The sequence below is a fragment of the Furipterus horrens genome, unplaced genomic scaffold (assembly GCF_987537825.1).
Source record: "Furipterus horrens unplaced genomic scaffold, mFurHor1.1.pri manual_scaffold_2, whole genome shotgun sequence".
NCBI classification, from domain to species: domain Eukaryota; kingdom Metazoa; phylum Chordata; class Mammalia; order Chiroptera; family Furipteridae; genus Furipterus; species Furipterus horrens.
The window spans coordinates 203,888,612-203,912,320 of record NW_028327172.1 but is presented as its reverse complement, the minus strand read 5'-3'; the positions used below and the strand labels follow the sequence as shown (position 1 = coordinate 203,912,320).

At 44.2% G+C, this 23,709-nt stretch overlaps 1 protein-coding gene across 2 annotated transcripts in view; it reads right to left on the bottom strand.

Moving 5' to 3' along the window:
* The window catches only part of CCDC149 (coiled-coil domain containing 149), a 99,479-nt gene that overhangs the window by 31,689 nt on the left and 44,081 nt on the right, over positions 1-23,709 (bottom strand). For both annotated transcript variants that reach the window (XM_090267015.1, XM_090267014.1), the window contains exon 4: positions 16,115-16,222. In XM_090267015.1, coding sequence (XP_090123141.1) covers positions 16,115-16,222 — 108 coding nt within the window. The remainder of the gene's footprint in view (positions 1-16,114; positions 16,223-23,709) is intronic.

Here is a 23,709-nt window from a genome sequence, read left to right as displayed (position 1 = left end):
AACCCTAGCACACTAGGCAGAAAGTTTTGAAGGATTTTCAAGAAATACTGGGAAAAAGCATAAGACAAAGACATTTCTTGCCAATATCATGAGTTTTAAAAAAATACATTGTATTTTGTACACATGTGCATATGTGCATGCACACATGGTATAAGGCCTGAGTGTTTGAAGGTGGATGTCCTATGTAGAATAGCCACAGTGAGGCAAACAACTCTGTGTTTCTTTAAACTTGGCAAAATAGAAAATAATAACACATGCTGAGATGGGCAGGCTCCCACACTCCTAACAATAACCCTAACCCTAACCCTTGTTGTTTTTCCCTAACACACAGATCCAACTCGGCCAGCAGTGCCTGCTGAGGGTACGCTTCTTTGTTCCTTTCAGTGAATCTTAAGGGACTCATTACGAGTAGGGAAAATGAATGGCTTTATTTTCAAGTCTCTGAAGGGGCAAGTGAGAGATACTAAGTCAAAACACTTTTAATCCTCATGCACCACTGGTGGGAATGCAGACTGGTGCAGCCTCAGTGGAAAGTAGCATGGAGTTACCTCAAAAAATAAAAAAATGGAATTGCCCATGACTCAGCAATTCCACTTCTTGGAATTTGTCCAAAGAAACCCAAAACACTAATTTGAAAGACTATCTGCACCCCTATGTTCATCTCAGTGTTATTTACAATTGCCAAGATTTGGAGGCAGTTCAAGTGTCCGTCAGTCGGTGAGTGGACAAAACAGCTACAATATCTTTAAACAACACTGGGGAACACAGTTTCCGTTGAGTTAGATCTGACACTTGTTTTTGACTAACTTTTGGCATCTGAATCCAAAAATGATATAGTTTTTCTCTAGTACGTCAGCTTTTTAAGGTACAGGATACCTTCCCTTTGTCCTAAAAATCATACAAAATGTATATACAAAGGAAAATAAAGAAAAAAATTACCTGAATATACTGTTTATTTAGAGTTATTTTATTCATATAAAGGCTATATGTTGTTACTGTAAGTCAAATTGTATACAAGTAGTAAAGTTCTGCTACCAAACATACATATTAAGGTATTTTATCTTTTCAAACGACAGGCTAGGAAATGCCAAAATGAGATACTTGAAACAGTCTCCTTCAGTTGGCAAAGCTTTCACAAATTGCTTCATGAAATGCAGTTTTATGTGCAGTGGTGAGAATATAATGTTCTTTCTGTCAACAAGTGGCTCATGTAGAACGTTTGGATCACCAGGTTTGAGGCCAGATCTTGGAGACCAGTTCGACTCCACCCAATGCTTCTCATGAGCTCTGCTGTCCCACATAAACAGAAAACAGGGATACTTGGTGTATTCACGTTGCTGACCAAGAAGGAAACAGACCATTAAGGTCAACACAGATGATCCAATTGTGCTTGTGATATTGCAACGGATCAGTGACTCTCTTTATGTCTTCATACTCTTCACGAAAACAAACTGAATGGCCAATTGGAACTGCACCAAATAAATTGTCATTGTGGGGGGCGGGGGCACACTTCAAACTCCGCCTTGAGCTATCGATGAACAGTCGCCATTCAGTTGCATTCTAGATTGGAATTCCCAATTCCTCCATTAAACCATGTATGTTGTGGCAATACACAAAGCCACCGTCACTTCGAAAGTACTGCAGAAATGCACTTTCTCTTGATCGAAAGTAGGATACCTTCACTCCTTTTCAAGCAAGTTTTTCTCATGCAGTCTTGATGCTAGGAGTCCTGAAGCCTTCTTGGATAGCCCCAAATCTCGTGCCAAATCATTCAACTCATGCTGATCAAATCCCTTATGAACTGAGTCATCCTCAATTTTAAAATCTTCATTGTTGCTGTCACTTAGTTCTTCACCACACTCCTGTTTTTTGAAAGAGGGTAATTCAATGAAAACTGGCACTGGGATTTCAGCTGAATGAGGCACTGGGTGTATAGCTGATGGTAGACTAGGATACTCTATTTTACATTTATTTTTCTTGTTATATCCTGATGTTTTCACTATACAAAAGTAACAGTCACTTGAATGATCTCTGGGCTCTCACCAAACCATAGGTATACCAAATGGCAATTTATCACGTCTTCCCTTCCTCCACATCCATAAACTCTACACACCGCTTGTACACTTTGTGAGGGGCCCAAGATTTATCTTGATCGCTAAGTTTTACTTTAAAATATGCAAACTAGGCTTGCCTGAAAAATGCACTGATGTTTGTCCTTTGACTGGGAGTGGTGAAACTGCCACAGATAGAACAAAATGAATCAGGGTTGTTTAGGCACTTATGACAAGAAATAGCAGAGGCAGACATGATCTGAAGGAAAGGAAATAAGTACGTATGTAAATAAAATAATAAATTCTGCTAACCCCTTGCATACAGAAAAGAACTCAGACTACACTTCAGAATACGATTCACTATATAGAGCGGCACACAGCCTCTCATCACACTGTCTCATGTGTAAGTGAACAGCCTAGACAAGTAAGAACCTGTCACAGGTCTCAAAGGTTGTCTCCTACCCCTCCCCACTTGAGGGAGTTCTGCTCTCAGCCAACAGGAGAGCACTAGTGCTTCCCTCGATCCAGGCTTGATCCAGCCTAGAGTGGGTGCATTAAGATAAGCTATAGAAAAATTTGACATGATAGAAGAAAACTAACTGCAGTTTTGAAATCAGCATGCCTATTAAAGTCTAAAACAGCTGAAAAATTGAACTCAACAGAAATTATGTTAAAAATTGTTCCCCTGTGCAATGGAATACTATTCAGCTGTTAAAAAGAAAGAAAGAAAGAAAGAAAATTTAACCCTTGTGACAGCATGAATAGACCTGGAGAACATTATGCTATGTGAAATAATGCAGTCAGAGAAAGACAAATACCATATGACTTCACTCATATGTGGAATCTAATGAACAAACAGAACTAACAAGCAAAGCAGAGACAGACTCAGAGAGCAGGATGACAGCTCAGGGATGGGGAGCGGGCTGGGGAGAAAGTAGAGGAATTGAGCAAAAAAGAAAAGAGAAAGTACTCATGGACATGGAAAAGAAAAGGAAGTTAAAAGACATGGTAGAATACTAACTAGATTGAAATCATAACAAATTTTGAAAAGAAATAATGACTGGAGAAAAGTAAAGAGGATTTCAAGTGACATCCACTTGGAGTCTTTATTTAAAAACCATTCCTCTGACTTGGACTTATATTTAGTGTGCACCTACTGTGTGCCAAAGCATCACTGCGACTGGGCAGACAATGCTCTAGGCAGCGGAATAGCTTATATCGTACAAAGACCTGGCAGAGGATGTATACAGACAGCTGTGCTTTATGGAATCTGATTACAGTCAAGCTACATTACTCAAGGATTCTGTATTTTCAAATGTGCACAAATTTATTTGTAATCTCAAAATCAACACCCGTGGCACTTCTAAATCATGCACGGATGTGGGTGAACAAGTGCAGAGTTGCAAAAAATGTGAATTGTCCATCAGCCTGGCACCCAGCTGAGGCTGAACCAGGCAACGCTCTGCCTCTCGCTTAGCTCTCTACGCAAGTGTCCTTTTCATGGTTTATTTAGTGCCACATTTTTTTCACTTTTTTTTGCATTTTTGGGTGTTTTGCTGTTTAAAATGCCCCCATGAACAATGCTGAAGTGTGGCCTAGTGTTCCTAAGCACAAGAAGGCTGTGATGTGTCTCATGGAGAAAACATGTGTGTTAGATAATCTTCATTCAAGAATGAATTACAGTGCTATTGGCTGTGAGTTCAATGTTAATGAATCAACAATAGACATTAAATAATGTGGTTTTAAATAGAACAAAACACACGTAAAAAAAAAAAGTTATGTATTAATCCGTTGACAAAAATGTTGTGACCAGAGGCTCACAGGAACCTGTTAACCAATGTTGGCACCAATTCAATGCCAAGAGGAATCCTCAATTTGGGGTGCAGTAAAGAAGGAAACATCATTCAGTGTAAACAGCTCAAGTGTGATACAGCAGGGCTGTGAGAAAGTGCTCTCTCTCCCTTGGCCAGAGGAGAACTGACATAGAGACAGAAGTCCCCAATCCTGGTCCCCTATTGGTCTATCCTCATGCAAATGAGGACTCCAAATCCTCGCACTCTGATTGGTCAGTGAAGATGCTAATTGGGACACGGTTGTGGAGCTCCGATTAGACAGGGAAAGTCTTAGTTCTATTGGTTGAAATAGGATTCCAGGAACTGCTTTATAAGGGCTGGCTCAGACGGCAGGAACACAGTGCAGGCAGGCAGCTCAGTGCAAGCAGCAAGCAGCAAGCAGATTAATGCAAGCTTCTCCCTGAAGTGTGGCTTCTGTGAGGGGCCCCTGCTTACAAATGGCTGCTAGCCGCTGCTTTTACATTTGAGCCCAGCTAGCCACAGGAGCCCTTCTTGGTAGGTATTTTCTTTCTAAGGTCAACAAACCTAATCCTGTATTTCCCCTAGGAGCGGTAGTTCAGTTTCACTAATTCAGTGTTTGCAGCAACTTTGGAAAATATAACTACAGTAAATAATGAGAATCAAGTGTACTGGGTGTGGTGGGAAGGGGGTGGAATTTATGGCAGCACTTCTTAATTCACCTGAAAGCTGATGTGGGAAAATTATTTCACGTTACACAGTTGCTTGGCTCAGGACTGGCAGAGCCCCAAGTGAATATACAGAAAGACAAATAACTAAGCAAATACATTTTTTTTTCTCAAACCCAAGCGTCTAGGAGCAGGTAGGCTTCTGCCTTTTGTGGCCTGAGGCAACAGGAGATCTGTGACATGACTTTGCAAACGGGGCTCTTTTCTTGATACATGAAAAGCCAGACTGACAGCCTGAACTTTAAGTAATAAAGCACCACTGTGGTTTTCTATTCACAATATGCTTCACTGAACACGTAATTTAGAATTACACAATTATGTTTGCTTAATGCCAATTAATTATTAAACGTGTTTATTGAGGTCTGACAGCCATATAAGAGAGTCATCTTTTATATACTGGATGCCTGTTAAGCTTCAATAAATATGTTAACAATCATTTGGTATTTAATGTGCATACAATATCGGCTATTAAATCTCAGGGCTAGACTGTTTGGAACACTTATTTTTAAAAGTCAGGCCCAAGTTGTTAATAGCTGGATCGTTAGTTGGGTCTGACACTCAAGTACAATCAGCTGAAGGAGCCCAAGGAGGCCACTGCAGCAGGTATGGCAGCGCCCAGGAAGAGTCTCCTGCCTTCCCAGCTGACAGCTCATGGGCTCTGGAATCCCCCTGCCTGGGGTTCACGTCCCAGCTCCACAGTCTGTGCACTATACAACCTCAAGCATATGCCTTAATGTCTCTGAGCCTTAGTATCCTTTACTGTAAAAATTTGACAATAATAGTATAGCTTTTTACTGTCAGCTGAGCGAGAATGGAGTTGCCTTAAATGCACATTTAACTTAGGGCATTCAAATATATGTGTTTGGGAAAACAATGGCGGGAGGGCAGGAAGAGGAATAAGAGAGAGATGAAGAAGAGAGACCAAGAAATAAAAATTTAAAAAATTGGGTGACTTTACCCACCTCTACTGGGAGGTGGGCAAAATCATACAGTTCATATTTATACACAATACCACTGTTAGGTGTACACATGAGCACGTGCCCTGAACTTATGAACAATTTTAAGGGTCCATCAAGGAGAATTTTGACTCGACACAAGTTTCGGCCTATTACATGCTAACTTCAGGACCTAATCCTACGTGAGAGATCAACAATACCTTGCAGAACCCCTGGAACATAAAAAGTGCTCAGTAAATGTTAGCTGCTATTATGGTTACTGTTACCATGATGGTCAATGTCATCCTCCACATGAGCTTCCCAAAATAGACCCCCAGCTGTAGGAAGCAGAGCTCCCAGGCCAGCCTTATCTGTAGGCTGCAGGCAATGATGCTGATTTCCCCTCTTGGAAATGGCAAGGAAGCAACTGCTCAGGGCACTTAATTCCCTCAAACATGGTGTCCGCACTGCACAGCCAGCCTCCCGTGCCAGCCCTTGAAGTGGATCAGTGCCCTGTGAGGTGCACGCACTGCCATCAGTGCATGCATTCATTTGGTGACTTAGATAGAAATAAACGTTTATGAATGAGTTATGGGTGTGAGTTGTCAGCGTATGGATGAGCCGCAGCTGCAGCTGGGATGTGGCTGAAGGACTCGCCTGTGAAATGATGAGCCGGATGGCCCTTAGGTGCCCATCCCCCACCCTGACCACTGTGTCCAACTACCCTGCCAGTGCCCTGCTCAGAGTCCAGTCCTCTTCAGAGCCCCCAGCTCCTTCCCTGATCTCTTCTTAGGCTTCATCCCTCACAGCCCTCAACATTCTCTCTCTCATCTTGTTTTCATTTGTCTGAATCCATCCCCCCACCTAGACATTAAGAGGCAGCCAGCCGCAGGAGCAGCTATTACTCTCCAGGTGTTCAGATCCTGCTTCTGCTAATCCTAGTCATGTGTCCTTGGCAGCCACCAACCTCACTGGGCCTGGTGACATGTTATGCGTGTGTGTGTGTGTGTTTAATTGTAATTGTCTTCGTCCATTCAGGCTGCTATAACAGAATACCATAGACTGAGTAGCTTACCAACAACAGCTGCTTATTTCACATAGGTCTGGAACCTGGGAAGTCAAGATCAAGGTGCCAGATGATTTGGTATCTGGGGACAGCCTGCTTCCTGGTTCATGGTTGCTGTTATCTCATGTGGTGGCGAGGGCAAAAAGGCTCCCTGGGGTCTCTTTGATGAAAGCACTAATCCCATTCCTGAGAGCCCTGCCTGCCGTCATGACCTAAGCAACTCCCAAAGGCCCCATGCCCAGTACATCACCTTGGGGAGTAGATTTCAGCATAGGCATCTCATGGGGACACATTCAGTCAATAGTGAGGATAAAAGCTACCAATATAGTGGTAACTATATTGTTGATGTAGAGCTTTAAAAGTGAAATCCCCAGTCACAGTTGGTATGGTCATGGTTCTTATAAAATGACTGTATTTGCCAGGATTACTGTGAGAGTCAAATGAGGGAACCGTTAAACAAATGCTGAAGCTAGCCCTTCCTCACCCCCTGCTCCTGTGTACTGACGCAGATGGCACACTTAGGATGAGGTCAGCACCGAACACACTGATTGAACATTCACCTGGCATAGTGCTGTGCCTGGCAACTTCATAAACAAGGCCCCGACAATCTTTTCTTTACCTTTCCTGTTGGCTTTCTCCACATCCTCTCCCATTGCCCCCTGATACTTGAGATACTCTCAATAACATCGAATGTGAGAGTTAAAAAGACCCCACGTGGTCAACTTTTTTGTAAATAACAGAGTCCAAATTTCTGGTCCAGTTTTAGCTTTAAACCAAAGCATTTGTCACTGAAATAAAACAAATAAAAACAAAACCAGCAGTTTTGATTTCCTTTCTCCCAAGACTCTGGAGATCATTGCGCGCACACTCGTTAGTGTGGATCAGTGTTCCCCGGTTCATGAGCACTCAGTTTGGGCCCAGCAACATGCTGGACGATTCCTTCACTTCCAGGGGCACTTCCAGTGGCTCTTCACTGCACTGGAAAAAATGCCACAGCCCTTAGGAAGCTAACAAGCTGCTGCTTCCCGCCCATCCCCCACACCCCCATCCCCACCAACCCCATTTCTAACCCTCTCACCTTGCTCTCTGTTGTCCAGCCACTTTTTGAGTGCCTCAAATACATATGCTCCTGCCTGCCTCTGGGCCTCTGCACTCCCTCTGCCCTTGGACTAGCCTGCCCTCGTGTCAGTCCAGAACCAACTTCTTTTGTCACCTTCAGGTCTCAGGTTAAATGTCACCTGCTCTGAGAAGTCTTCCTTGGATATCGTCACTGAAGTTGTTCACCCGCTGGGTTACTGTCCCTCCCGCCGGCCTGCCCCACTGTCTCCATCGCACGAACAGGTGTGACCTCCTGCCCCTGCCCTGCCCTCCCCGCTACCAGCTCCACTGCAGCAGGCACCTTGCTTGTCATCTGCAGAGAACCAGCCTGGCACCCACAGCTGTGTCTGGCTTACCGCAGGGAGTCCTCAAGACCTTTTTAAATTAGGAAGCCTCTCATTTGATGCTTCCCACAACTCCAGGAGGCAGACACCATCCTCAACCCTGCACAGGTGAGAAGCCCTGAGGGGCTGACACAGGGCACTGAGGCCAGGTCTCCGTGCCCTGGGCACGTGCAGAGCCCAGGAGTACCCCCCACCCAAGGTTTCAGTCTCAACACTTTGAGCGCGAACACACATGCAGAACTACCTGCATGCCCAGCCCACGCAAGTCCAGAAAGCATCCTGTAAGTCACTGTTACCATCCTCATTTTCAAGTAAGAAGCCGAGACACATGGACATGCAGCACCTTGCCCCCATTAGACCTTCTGCAGAAACGGCAGGGCCAGGCGTGGGGCCCTGGTAGTCGAGGGCACTGGAGTTTGTGCTGCGCTACCTCTCTCCACAGCAGCAACAGTGCACAGGCCCCACCACGAAGGGGTGCTCTGTGCTTCATGCCGCTTCTGTTTAATCCTCACCAAAGGCCGCCTGGTCCCAGGCTGGGCTCTGTCACCCCCAGCTCGCTCTGCCTGCAGGTCCCCTCCCCGCATCCCCGGGTTCTTTGACCACCTCCCTCACTCTTCCTTCAAGTCTTAGTGCCAAGGGCATGTGAATAGACACTCTTTCCCTGACCACCCAACATGGCGTCCCCCGTTCAGCGCAGCCTGCATTCTACGTATTCTGTGGTTTGTATTTAGCGCTTTGCACCTCCTAACATATTACGTCGCACAGTAGCGCCCCCTTATCTGAGGGGGATGTATTCCAAGGGCGCTGGCAGAGGCCTGAAGCCACAGACAGTACTGAAGCCGATATAGACTCTGCTTTTTCCTACACATACAGACCTTGTCACACAAAGGAAGCACTTTACAGGCTCTCTTTGGCATATCCGAATTGCCAGCACCACCGCTCTTGTCATCTGAGGCCATTATTAAGTAAAACACCGGAGACTTGAGCACAAGCACTGTGATACCACTGATAACCGAGACAGCTACTTAATGACGGGTGGCTGGGCAGCGCGTGCAGCGTGGAGATGCTGGGCAAGGGATGAGTCATGCCCCAGGCGGGACACGGAGGCATGGCTCGAGATTTCATCACCGTACTCAGAACTGCCCTCAATTTAAAAGTTATTTGTTGTTTATTTCTGGAATTTTCCATTTAATATTTTTGGACCAGAGTTGACCACAGGTAACGGAAACTGTAGAAAGCAAAACCGCAGATAAGGAGGAACCACTGTGTTTCATCAAACGTGAGTCTCCATCACCTTTAAGAGCCACCATTATGCACCTCTGAAAAGAACAAAAGGTGACAATCATAATGACATGATACCACTGACTATGTCAGAGGTGTTCAAGTGTGAAAGGCTGTGCATCTCAGAATCTGTGAAGTACGATATATTCATTTACTTAATAAGTAAATATGTATGTGCTTCCTGTCCCTCTATCCCCACTGAAATGAAAGCCCCATGAAAGCAGGGAGTCATTGATTACTGTCCTACCCCCAGCACATCTAGTGGGCTTCTCAACAGAGATGTATTGATATGAATTGAACCACCCTCCACAAGGCAAGTACTGCTATTATCTCCACTGTACAGATGAGAACAGCTGAGGCACAGAGAAGTCAAGCAACTGACGCAAGATCACGCAGCTAGGAAGCCCCTGAATGACCTTCAGATACCTCAGCACACATTGCTCCCAGAGCCACAGTAGTGTCCCACCAAATAGTTTTAAAGCCGCTTTGATTTTGTTTTGCTTCAGTATAATTTGGATATGATGTGCTATAAAATAAGTCTTGGGCAGCGGTATCTTTCAGAACCAGTTCTCTACTAAGAAGTGCAATGACAACCCACGGTCTACATGGGACTAACGTCCCAAACCATGCTGTTTTGGTCTCATGGGCCATCCAGGCTACAAGCTCGTATAAGCCAGGACAGGCTCAAATATGGTCTGAGACCAAACGCGTCTAATTCATTTGCCAATGAAACATTAGGGAATGCTGATCAATCTGGCTGCTTGCTGAACGAGCTGAGCGTTACCTGTAGTTCAGTCAAGATCCCAGTTAGAGTAAGATATGATGGGGCTGGAGCGAGTGAAGGGCCCTTATCACTCATTTCAATTTTTTGTAATTAATTTCTCTAATGCCCAAGGTGAGAGCTTTTCATTAGAGTGCCCTCTTCATTTGGGTTCCTACAGCTAGGACATCTCTGTGCTTCTTTAAAGCATAAAGAGGAACCATTTGCAAAGAGCTCTCTGATGCCTCATCCTGGACCATTACAAGCATCCACAGCTGAGCTCTTTTTTAAAAATTTTAAATGAAGTGTACTTAATTAATCACCTGCATGCTCACTGGTCTGTCTTTATTGGCCTGTGGCTTTGACTTAATTGGTGTGCTCGCTGAATCTATTCGAAAGTCCCACGTCAAAGAGAGGTACGGTCACAGAAGGGCTTTATCGTTTTATGGTGCCGACACCAGATAAAATAGAGGTACTGAGAGATGTCAGCTGGTGTAGCAGAAAGCTCATTATTCAGGGCGAGCCCGGTGTTTATGCAATGTCGCCAACAGCTACATTTAATCTGGCCAGTGGGGGCCCAGGATATGCGAATGCGTGACAGCGTTAGCAGCAGTTGTCCACCTGAACCTGCTGGCTTTTGAATGCCTCGCACTGCATCATTGTTCTGCACTAACGTGCCATACTCTACACAATGAAGAGAAACACGAGCAAATGGACAAGAAGGTCAGCTGCTGGCTGTCTCCACGGGAACATGAGTTGCGCCTGCTGGTGTACCTATAAGGTGCTTATTCCACAAGGGGCACACAAAATGCAAGGAAGCGTCCAGGAACTCCGCACCAAAGCAAGGAGGCTGGGTGTTGGCAAAGTCTGGAGAGGGAATTAGGAGGGTTGAGTTTGGGGGATCATCTACCCAGCTTCTCATGCTGGTCTGTCTCTGTGGGGAGACACATAGCCAGTCCACTGGAAACAGTGGACCTTGAAAGATTCCTGGTGGAAGTCTTGTATGAGAGGATTCTGGTATGTTTACCCCATGTTGTGCTAAACATACCAGCAACATTCACCCTTGATGGAGTGCTTACCAGGCGCCAGGCTATACACTTTAGAAACACTTAATATTGTGTAAACACACATACAAAATCATTAAATCTCATTTTCCTGTTTCCGCTATCTAATGATCTTATTTATCTGTTTTCTTACTGTCTGTCTTCCCAGCTGGAACATAAGCTCTGTGAGAACGAGTACTTTGTCCTTTTTATTCCCTGATGTTTCCTTAAATCTCCGAACATTAATCAACACATAACAAGTCCCCAGGTATGTGCTGATGAATAAATGATGAAACCTGACAACAATTCTGCCAGAGGTGTTACTAGTCCCTTTTTACAGATGGGGACACTGAGGCCTAAAGAAAATATTGATTTGCCCAAGGGCACAGAGACAGTAACTGGCAGAGCTAGAATAAAGACCTGGGTCCCAAAATTTCCGAAGGCGGACCTACTAGACTATACAGTAAGTCCCCACTGAACATCATCAATAGGTTCTTGGAGGCCAACTTTAAGCAAAATGACATATAGCAAAATAAATATTATTGTAGGCTAATTGATATGAACATGAGTTAAGTTCCCAAAGCCTATTTCCAGTCACAAAAACGTCACCAAATTTCTAAATAAAAACCCCAAACACTTACAATATTAAATATTACAATAAATATAAATTATACAAACATTTAAGAAAGATTAATAGAAACAAGTGAAAATAATTATTTTCTAGCCTGCTGACTCTAGTTCAGGGTCACGGTTGGAGCCTGTTCTGGCAGCTCAGGGTACAAGATGGGACCCACGTGGACAGGACGTCCTTCCATCTCAGGGTGCACTCATACCCACCCACAACCATTCACATTGCGACAATGTACACTCTCACATGCACATTTCTGTGATGTGGGAGGACACTGGAGTTCAGAGGAAACCCATGTGAACAGGGTGAAAACATGCAAACTGCACATGAAATCTATTTTTTTTCTCATCAATTTTATAATTAAATGACATTGAACAAAGCAACGCTATTTGAAGACCTGCTGTATGACAATACATGACTTGGCAGTGGCAGGCTGGAGCTGGCTCTCCCTGGCAGTCTTTGCAACTCCAAGTTCAGTGACTTCTCTTTGGTAGCCTGATATTTGTCAGGGCGTCAGTAATTTACATCATGGAATTTAGCAAAGCGATCCCTGCCAGGCTTCCTCTTTCAGAGACCCAGCTGGTCCACCAGCTCTCCTTGGGATATTTGTGACTCAGAAGTGCTCTGCTAGTTTTGTTGATTGATTCTTACTACTCCTTACATTCTCAGAAACCTCCTTCTTCCCCTGGTCCCCTTCCCTGGATCCACTCTGAATGCAGAGCTCTGGGGCGGCCATTCTCTCAGAGTGCGCTGCTTTTCAGGCTTGAGGCTCAGCATGGTCTGGGTTTTCCACATAATTAATCGGTCCTTATTCCTTATAGATGGACACACCGAGAGCCCTTTCCCAGGGCGATTTGTGGAGTTGTGTGTCCTTCTAACCCCAAAGGCCTCCTCTTCCCTCATTCACCTTTCGGAACTATAATTATCAAGGCAGGGGACGGTTCCAGTAAGTTTCCTTTTTCACCTCTTTCATCTGGTTTGGATTGGGGGGAGGTTGTGTCCATCTGGGAGCCCCGGGAAATTCTTGGGCACTGTTCAGAGAGACAGCAGGTGGTGTTTGATCACAGCACCCCCACACTGTCACAGAAGCCGTCCCCAACCCCATGTGAGCGCTAAACTGTTTGTAAGCCAGGGTGGTGGCAACAAATCTTTCAAGAGGCTGTTTGAAAATGCTTTATGGCACATAGGGTTACAAGGCTCTAGCTGAACAAATGGAAAAATTAGTCTACCTTAAAATATCCAAGGCAAGTAATTTCCTATCACCTTGTTTCTTAAATGTAGTTAACATCTAGAAGCTGGGCTTCCCAAATGTGGATAAGGGTCATCAATTAAAATGGCAACTCGAAGATAAAAATCTTCCACTTTAACGGTCGCTCATAAAACGGCGCCATCAGCCCCTCTGTTTGGAAAGTGGGGAGCTGGGAGTCCAACAACAAACAGCAATTAAGTTTTCCTGAATTTCACAGGCTTCAGGTATTCGGCTAGTCAATGAACAGGACCTTACCCTGTGTCCACTGAGGCTCGGCATCAAACCCTCTGCTCGCGCCACGGGGGCGCTTCCCAAGGTCTCACACCTTGGGTTGGGTTGGGTTTGATTTGTTTTTTTCTCTGATGAAATGGTCTGCTTTTCTAGCTCCTTTTTCCAAATTCTTAAACAACTCCTCGCCCCATGAAGAGAGTTACCGATAAGAACCAGAGTGGCAGAGAGTAGTCCACTCATACTCTTGTATTTTCTTTTTCTTTTTTTTTGTTTTTGAACAGAAAAAAACATTGATTCATCAAATAACGTTTACTTATCAGGAACTAAGAGTGTTAATTCCTAGGTAGACAGTAGTGGTCAGTCAGGAATCTGGCCCGCAAGGAGATTACCTTTGGACGGAACGGGGAGCATACAAGTGCAGGCAGAGGGGAGGAAGTGGGGCTCTGTGAGCACCAGACCTGCCCCTAAGGGGCAGAGAAAGCTGCATTTGACCTATAACCTGAAAGATGAGCAGCAGTTTTCAGGAGAAGGGGAACAGTTAACCAGACAGCGCAAACAACAGGTATAAAGGCCCGGGGGCACAAGGCAGTTCAGCTTAGCAAAGGGGCTAAATTAGTGCTGCTGGGGCTGAAGAAGCAGGAGACTAGTGGTTAGAGAAATCAGTAGGGGCCAAGTAATGAAGGTCTAGCACACCATGGCAAGAAGGTGGGATAGGATTCAGAAGGCTACATAGATAGATGAATAAAAATAGTAATAATGAAGGGTTAACCTATTTTCCAACATACAGTCACAGCCACCTTTGAACAGGGGCCTCTTGAGCTTCTCAAGATGCCTGGTGTCCTTATCAAATAAGTAATCTGGTCTTAATTTTGATGACTGGGGAGTAGGGAGGATGACCGTGACCCACAGGGGGCTGAGAAGAAGCCAGCCCTACAACTTTGGAGGCAGATGACAATAAATGAAATTGCCGGGGCTCCCTGTGGTTGGTCTTCTTTGAGGGCGAGAGTCTGGACATTGAGATGCGGGATCTGTGGAACATTATAATGTCCTTCCTACACGTTTTGGCAGGTATATTCCTTCACAGGCCGTGAATTTGAGTCACTAAATTCTAAACCTTGGGCGAGAAAACAAAGTTTGATAAATGTGTCCAGCTACCTGGAATAAAGACCCAGAGCACAAGAAAACCAAGAAGTTCATACTGTATAAATGTGAGAAAAGCCCCAGACTGGTGCTTAGTGTTACACACACACACACACACACACACACACACACACACACCCATACATACTCACACCCTCTCTTTCCTTGAAATATCAGTTGTTAACATCAATTCCTAAAATATCTCATGCCTAAAAGTTGGTACAATTAAAAGTGACCAAAAGATGAGGTGTATTTAGGAAAGTCAGAGGTGGGGGTAGCTCAAAAAGAAAAAAAAAAGCATAGAAGAGAATATCAGTCAGTCAAGAAGAACCATAAAAATAACATTATAAAATGTTTCGGTATTTTGTGGGTTTATAATGTCTCCAAAATTCCTGTCGTATTTTTATGGACTTAAAGAAAACTACTGCACACACTTCACTTTATTCTCTAGAAAACTTGCCCTGCTGTCATCTCTTGAGGAAGTGACTAAGGTCTGGCCTTTAATTATTGACCAAAACTTAGGTTACAGGGCTTACATCCTTTTAATAATATGTAAAACCACACCAGATGCCTGATTAGCTTGTCCCATGTTAATTAGAACCTTTCTTAGGCATTCTTTCACACCTGCTATTTCATGACTGGAAATAGTAGAGCCTACTTTCTCAAATATATGTTAAATAGAAGAAGTATAAAAAAATTTTAGAGGCAGATTAAGTGGAGACGTCTCCCTCTAAGAAAGACTTCCCACAGATGGAGACTCTCAAGATAGCAAGCAGTACACTCAAAATCCTCTCCGAGCTTCTGTTATAGAAGAGTCCTTGGGTAACCAGACACTTTCATGCATTTTCTAAAAGAGGGAACATCTTTCAAAATGGGGCCTTCCAATAACCAAGTTGCCTTGCAACTCCCAGAAACTATGACCATGACCACACTTGGTCAAGGAATTTGGTCAGGTTTCAGAAACACTTCCCACGAAAGTACTTCCTCCCCACCAAGTAGTTTTCTTGAGTTAAACTCCAATGGTCATCTCTGTTGAGAAAGCCGCCTCTGGCAGGGAATTGGAAACAAATCTATCTCGGCAAAATGGGAAATTATCTGTGGGGACGGAATTAAACTTCCGTAGTTCTTCCTTTACTCAATTGTACTTTTGTTTGACGCTTCAGCTGGGAGAGTGCATGCATTTAGTTTGGTTTATGAGTTCATATTTTATAATTAACGTTGCCAACAGGGGAGTTTGATTAATACCAAACAGTGGATTTTGAGCAATGTTCCTTACAAATTGCCAAATTTAGCAATAAAATAAATTGGTTATGTGAATGTAATTAGTAGGATGACTACTTAAAATTCAAAACCGAATGTGAATAATTCCAAATCATCTGAGCCACAAGTCATTATTTGTATGGAAGGAGGAAAAGTATAGCATTTGGGTTTTATTTTGCCCTCAACCACAATGTTATTCACCACCAAGCTGAACATAATGAAGCTTCGACAATGAGTTGTGATGATATTTTAGGGCAACCCAGAAACACACACATACACATGCATGAACACACAAACACACACACACACACACACACACACAGGGAATGTCATAAAGATAACAAATGCCCAACTGTGCATTTTCATTGCAAATGTAAAAATCTCTAACCAATTTTTCAGCAAATGCTGCATTACATTTTTTCCGATGCACTCTGTATAAACCTCTAGCACACAGTCGCTCAGCAGGGTCCCTTTAAATAGTCACAGTACCTTATTGTCACCCTGGACTTCTCCAAGCCTTTGCTGAAGTTCTTTAATTTCTTCTCCCAGATGTTTATTTTGGTCCTGAGAATCTCTCAATAGTTGTGCAAGATTAGCCTGGAAATATCAACACATGATGAAATACAATCAGAAACGGAGGAGTGGATAAATGAGAGGCTTTATTAGGCTTATCGAGGCTGGCGTCCAAGCCCAGCTGAACCACACAAAGCCCATTAGAGTAAACAAACACATATATGAATGCAGCGAGTGTGCAAATCACACCACGACAACTGCACGAGGAAATGAAGTTGGCCATGAACCTCAGTCTGGGGATACTCTTTGTTTCCAGAATGGCTCACAGACAAGTAATAAAAAAGTTGTTTGTATTTGACTTAAAAAAAAAAGAATAATTAAGTGCTCTTCACTAAAAATCTTGTGAGGGGCATAGAGTTTAATTCTAAAATTTGGGCCAACAATATAGGGAAAGTTTCATTTCCTTGCTTAGATAGGACTTTTTCCCCCTTTAAGTAGATCTTGTTTCATAAACTTCTTTGCTACCTCAACTCCCAGAATTTTGATCACAAAAGGAAGCAGCCAGAGAAGACATGAGCGATGTGCCACAATTTCAGAAATCAGGATCCAGAGATAATTCAACAGTCTCCTGGGCTGGTTTTCCTACTTCCTCATTCCCAAACAGCCAGGACGGTCACGCGCCCACCCATCTTCGTGATGTCCTCCCTTCCTTAAGATTTGCGTGCAGCGCCGACCCAGAGCCCTCTAGCCCATGCGGCTGTCCAATAGCCTGTCTTCCCTCTCAATCCCACTTCACCCCTCACCATCACTGCCCTTTCCCCGTAACATACAGCGCCTTTTCCCACGTTCTCGCCACTTCTTCAGGTTCCCCAAACCTGGAAGTGCTCATTCTCCCCACCTCTGGACATGCTTTCATCCGTCAAGCCTGTACCTTCCCGCCCCACTGAGCGTCACCGGCTTCCTGTTCTGCAGCACTGTTTGTATTTCACTAGCTGTCATTGGCCCCAGGTCTCACCTTGTTTACGCTGTTCTTATCTAACATTAGCAAGAAGACCGCAAGCTATGGAAAGGCAGTCTGCTTCCCTGGCTCCAGGAAGCCCGTGTTCCAGCAAATGTTTGAAAGACTCATGATGAATAAACAAGAGAGGACAGAGGGAAGGAAGCAAGCAATCGGAACATGACTCCTGGATAGGGACTATTCAGAAATCATCACACAGGGCTTTTCAAAGGTTTTCTTGTAGAGTCCCTTCGTGTGATAGCTGAAGAAATTCTGATCCGTGGCCATTAGGCCCCTAGTATAACTGTACTGTTTAAATCTCCAAAGGCCTCAACGCTTCCACATTGGAAAATACTCAGTTATGTTAGGTACTAAAAAAAGAATAAAGGGGAAAGAATAGAAAAATTAAACATGGGCTCATCCTTGACTCCTTCCTTGGTCTCAGCTCCCATTTCTCATCGATCGGGGTATCTCGTGCCTCTATTCACAAGGCATCCCCCACCCAGGTCAGCTTCCCTCCAAGCCCTTTGCTGCTCCCCATGCACACCAGGCATGATCCCAGCTCGGCACTGCTGTACTGTGCTCTCCTGCTGGAAGGCTCTCCCTCCAGAATATCACTTGGTTCACACCCTCGCCTTTTTCAGGCCTTGGTTCAAAGTTCATGGTCTCAGGGGCCCACCTAAACCACTTCATTTAATACTGCATACTGCTCCTGCACCCAAGCCCCTCCCCCTACACTGCTTTTTCTTTTTTTTCCATAGCACTTGTAAGCTTTCCACATACCACGTGGTTTACTTTATGGTTTGTTGCTTATACTTATTTCCTGTCTTCTTCTCCCTACTAAAATAGAACTTACATGAAGGGCATGAAACTTTGTTTTCTCTGCTGACCTACCTCAAGCACCTACTAGATACTTCATAAATATTTTTTTTTTTAATGAGACACAATATGCTGAGCCTGGAGATTGTGATCTCAGCCCAGGCAGAAACCTGGAATAATAATAACAGTTACCAACACTGAAACTAGTCCCAGCTTGGAGTCTTTCATGAAAAAGCCCACTCCTCCCCACTGACTGATATTAACCAAGCCCCAATTTCTACTAACTTATTTGTGAACATTAATCTGATCTAATTTTTCTATCCCGTATTTGCAAAGTTCGTATCTTGTAATAGTTGCATTCCAATTTCCCCAGATTCTGTTCTCAGCAAATAAAAACTTGGTGGAGGAGGAAGAAAATTAATTCCTATTTTACAAGAAAGAAAGAAAAGAAATGAGACATTGTTACCAACCAACAGACTATTTTTGGAAAATTCTCTCTGTGGAATCAGAAAGACTAAGTCGGATCCTGGTCCTGCCACTTACTGGGTTGGGTGACCTTAGGTGAGTTTCTTAACCTCGAGTTTCCCCATCTGTAAAATGGAGTCACCATACATACTTTATGTGGAGATTTGATACTGCAAGTAACAAATACAGGACACCTACCACAGTGTTTGGCATACGTAGGCTCCCCTGATTAAAGGCTGGTTGCCTCCCCTTGATGGTGCCCTTCCACTTGCCCCAACTCAACCATGCAGAGAACCATTGGGTAGATATGGCCAAATGCCTCCTTGGACACAGATGGACCCTTTGTGATGCTGCCTCTTCACTCTTCCTTACTCATAGATTCATTTATACAACAAATATTGAGCACCTACTATGTGCCAGGCACTGTTTTAGACTCTGGAGCTATAGCACTGAGCAACACAGATAACATCCCTCGTCCTTGTAAACTTACACTTTAAGAGATGATAGTACATTAATTACATTATATTGTAACACAATAAATAATGATCCAGTAGTCGGATGATTAGTGCTATGGAGAAAAATAAAGCAGGCAAAGGAAACAGAGTGTGTCAGGGGAAAGAGCCACAGAAGGCCTCCCCGGAAAGGCCACATTTAAACCAAGACTTGAAAAAGGAGAGAGTGAGCAAGCACCTGTGGAAATCCCAGGGGGGAGGGGTGGTATGTTCCAGCTACTGACTTCCCTCTCTCCCTCTCCCCCATCACATGGAAAACCTGCCACTTTGGAGAGCAGTTCACCCAGAGACTGCAGTGAGTAGACAGACAGGAGATTCAGTTCTCCGGTTCCTTTTGCTGGCTCCTCTGCTCCATCCCATAGCTCTTCTTCCTGAGCACAAACTATCACATGTACACAGCCTCTGCCTTTCCCCCATATAACTCCAGAACATTTCCCAAACGTTAGCTCAGCAAGCATGACCCTTTTCCAACAGATGGAGGGACAGGCCCTCAGGCCTAGGGACTGGCCCAGAGGAGGCAGAGAGGGGCCCAATGCTGAAGGCAGCATCCCAGGAACCCGCTTCAGCCTCCACGTGGTCAGGCATGTCGGCACCCCATTTGCTGGGCACAGCAGCCTGTGGAAGAGACTCTCAGAAAGATATGCTTAAAAAAGTAACAGTGAAAACTTAATAAAAGACAAACAATGACAAAAAAATTTGCAATGTCCTTAGCCTTCCTTTTTAGAATCAATAATGCCTGGAGCCCCTCAGGTGGGTAGATGTTTTCTCACCTACATGATGCTCAGTATCTAAATCAGTACAACTCCATCTCTTAGTAGTGAGAGACCAGTTCTCTACCTCTACTCCATCACAAACCAGTACTTCTGCAAAACACCATAACCATCAATTACTAGGAACATGAATTTAAGAAGACATCAAGACCCCAAGTGTCTGTTAGAATCAAAACTCATGCTGTCAGATTGCTATCAAACTTTCTGAACACTTTTGACTTCTGCACTTAGCTTGTCCAGAAACAGAAGCTTGCAACCTGGTCCTTGGCCCTCACTTTGGACACGTCTGAGCTCGGTGATGCTCCCTCGTACTTAGACATGAGATAAAGCAGGGCGGGCACCCGGTATAAACCTCCGTTTCCAGTGATACATAAAGCAGAGGACGGGGCTGCTTTAGAAACAGCGGTTCAGAGACACTGTGATGTGATTGGCAGGCATTATTTATTTTGCAGCCTGGCTAAAGAGTAATCTACCAAAATAAAGTCAGGCATGTCTACAGCCGCTGCAAAACAATAGTCAATCAGAATCGCACTGCCTCCAAGTGAGTTCACAGTAAATGTTCACCAGCTTTAAAATTGACCCCGGGGGTAGGCTGGGGTGGGGGTGGTGTCCCGCTTTAAAGCAGTGACTTGTAATTTTCTTTTACATGTCATGGGCTGGATTACTTGTCAACACACAATTCTTTCCTATTCATCAGGCCTTCCACCTCTTCAACTCCAAAACAATGACTCTGAAAACTAGAAAATGACTATTCTGATACAGTGACTAACACCTTAACACCGTAAAGAACAAAAAGAAAAAGAAAAGTAGTACATTTCAAAGCACTCAAAATGGAGGAGAAAAGTTCACACAATTCTTTTGACCAAAAATAACCCCTGTGACTCACGCATGTTCACTGTAACAATCCATCAAGCGAACACGCTACGCCTGCTTATAATTTATCAGCTATGCAGAGTGTCTGGTCTCCGTGTTATTGAGAAGGATTCTGTGACCATCATTTAGCATGGCAGCACTATGTACAGGAAATGTCAGGGAAAAGGTGGCAGACGCTGGGAAGGATTTCACAGGGAAAGAAAACAAAACTGAGAGATTATTTTCTCTAAATCTCCAGGGCGCGGGGGAGCATAAATAGCAAAACATGAAAAGTCTTTAAAAAAAAAAAAGCCCTCTTTTCAATATTCAGATCTAGCCAGGACCGACATTAAAGGCTGACATTTTAGCTCGGATTACAGCAGAATGCTGAATATGATGGAATATATTGTAGAACCCACCCACACACACTTAAGTCACCCTTTTTGGCTAGATGTTTATCTATTAAAGTTGGGATGGGGAAGGGAGAGAAGAGAGGTTTGATGAAAATATAGCCAGGAGAGCTGAGGCTGAAAGTATGTTACAGCCCCCCTTCCTTTGTGGAGGAGGAGCTCACCCCCAATTACAAGCAATGTCTGCGGAAGTATTTTGCCAAGGCCAGCCCCTATTAGTGCAGAAACGAGGAGGCTCCTGGAAATTCTCCCAGCACAGAGATGAAGACTGGAGCTCCCGACAGGTGTGGCGAAGGCAGAGATCTGGGAGTTGAGAAGCCTGTGTGCATCTCACCCCAGGCCTTCCTGCGCCTTCCTGCAGAAATGTGCACCGAGGCAGATCCATCCCCTGGGCAAGGGCAGGCTCTCCTGCCTCTCTTCAGGTCCAGCTGCGTCCTAAACTCCTGCCTCTACTGCTGTTTCAAGTCCTTTAGAAATGCCACAAAATGTATCAGAACAGTTTATACCCTGGATGCAATACATTTTTTAAACTTATAAAAAGTGATGGGAGATTTTTTTTTTAAATGATACCTCACATTTGGCAATGACAACCACTGTAAAGGGTCCCTGTTTTCAACGATCAAGTATTCATCACTGGTGCACAAGGAGCAGATTTCAGGATACGAGTTGGGAGAAACAGCCCTAACCCTTTGAGACGGGGAGAAAGGGAGCCACAGTATACCGTTTTTCTCCCTGATGTAAGAAGTGGAAAGATGGTTACATGGGGATTAGAATATGTCACTCTAAAATATACCACTTTGTCATAAGGATTATTTTGAGCTAAAGGCAATTGAGAATCAACAAATACAGAGAGTACTCTTTCCTCCACTTTTCTGCCTAAAAGCAGGGTATAAATTTCCTTTTGTGAGCATGTCCCACCCTCTCCAGTGCCAGGAAGAGGAGAGCGATGCCTACCGCCAGAGACGGAGAGCCGGCACTGTCAACACCCCTAACTAACACATCCCCAGTCTTCCATTAGCTTCCGCATAAATTACCTAGTCACTTTCCTACAACTTACCTTTTGAAGCCCAAACCCTTTCCTTTTGTTAGGTTGGTATTTAAACCCTCAAATCTAATCACTTCTTTGAGCTCCACTTCTTTTCTGTGAATTCCCTTTTACATAAAATATTCATAAAATTATATGCTTTTTTTCTCCTGTTAGTTAAATTCACAGCCCCCCCCCGCCCCCCTACTGAACCGAAGAGGGTAGAAAATAAAAGAAATGAAAATAAAGTGGTGAAAATTTTAAGATTAACCTTCCAACCTGGTGCTACCTCCAACACTGGGAAGAGCCACATGTCTTCACCCAAGTCTTTCAATAATTCAGACCGGTGACCAGGAGGGGAAAGGGCGACTTTCTAGGACCGATCCCTCAGTCATCTTGAATCTTGGTAATTCACTAGATGAACATCATTTCCGTTAACCTAGCCATGGAAAAGTTACTTTATGTCGTAGCATAAAAATGATGCCCTACCAGAAAGCCCTGCACCCTACTTCTCAATTTGCTTACATAGCAAAACTGGAATTCAAAAATGGGAGGGAAAAATCAGAGAGAGACAGAGAGATAGGTAAAATCATGACCTAGGTACTTCCTCAAGGAGGTTAGGGGAAAAACGGTGTTAAAAAGCTCAACACTCTGGACTTCCAGCCAAGATGGAGGCATAAGCAGACATGCTTCACCTCCTCACACAACCACAGAAACAATTACAACCAGATCTCAAAACAAATAACACCCAGAACTGTCAGAAAACCAAGCTGTATGAAAGTCTGACAACCAAGGATTTAAAGAAGCCACATTCAACCAGACAGGTAGGAGGGGCGGAGACATAGTGTGAAGCAGAGAGGCAGCAATGGCAGTGGAATTGAAGGGCCTACATTCACACCAGGTAGATAAAAATCAAGAGGGATGCCTTGGGAGTGAGTGATCCCAGCCCCAGGCCAGACCACATAGCCCAAGTTTCCAGCACCAAGAAGAAAAATCCCAATCATCTCTGGCTTTAAAAACCAGTGGGAATTGGGGTGGGGGAAGAAACTGCCAGATTTTCACCTCTTACAGGGCCCATATGGACTGAGAATGTATGCAAACCCACCCACTCTGGGTTTCACCACCAAAGCAGCAGTGAGAAGGGCACCAGTCACATATGAGATGTAGGTGGAGTGACTGGAAATGAGGTGTGTACCAGGCAAACCTCCAGAAGCCAGGCAGTAGCATTGTCCCCTCTCAGAGCCCTCCCCCCATGCAGAGCCACAAAGCAGTAAAGTGGGTCACCCCACTCTGGAGAATACCTAAGGCTCTGCCTCACACAATTTAATAGGTGCACTAAAATGGAGTCAAAGTAGCTATACCTAATACAGTACACAGAAACAAACACAGGGAGGCTGCTGAATTGAGGAGGCAGAGAACTATGTCCCATGAAAGAACAAAACAAAACCCCAGAAAAAGAACTAAATGAAATGGAGACAGCCAACTTATCAGATGCAGAGTTCAAAACACTGGTGATCAGGATGCTCAGAGAACTCACTGAGTACAGCAACAACATAAAGGAAAAAATAAAGGTTACACTGAGTGAAATAAAGAAAAATCTGCAGGGAACCAACAGTGAAGGGAAGGAAGCTGGGATTCAGATCAATGATTTGGAACATAAGGAAGAAATAAAAATTTAACCAGAAAAGAAGGAAGAAACAAGAATTCAAAAAAATGAGGAGA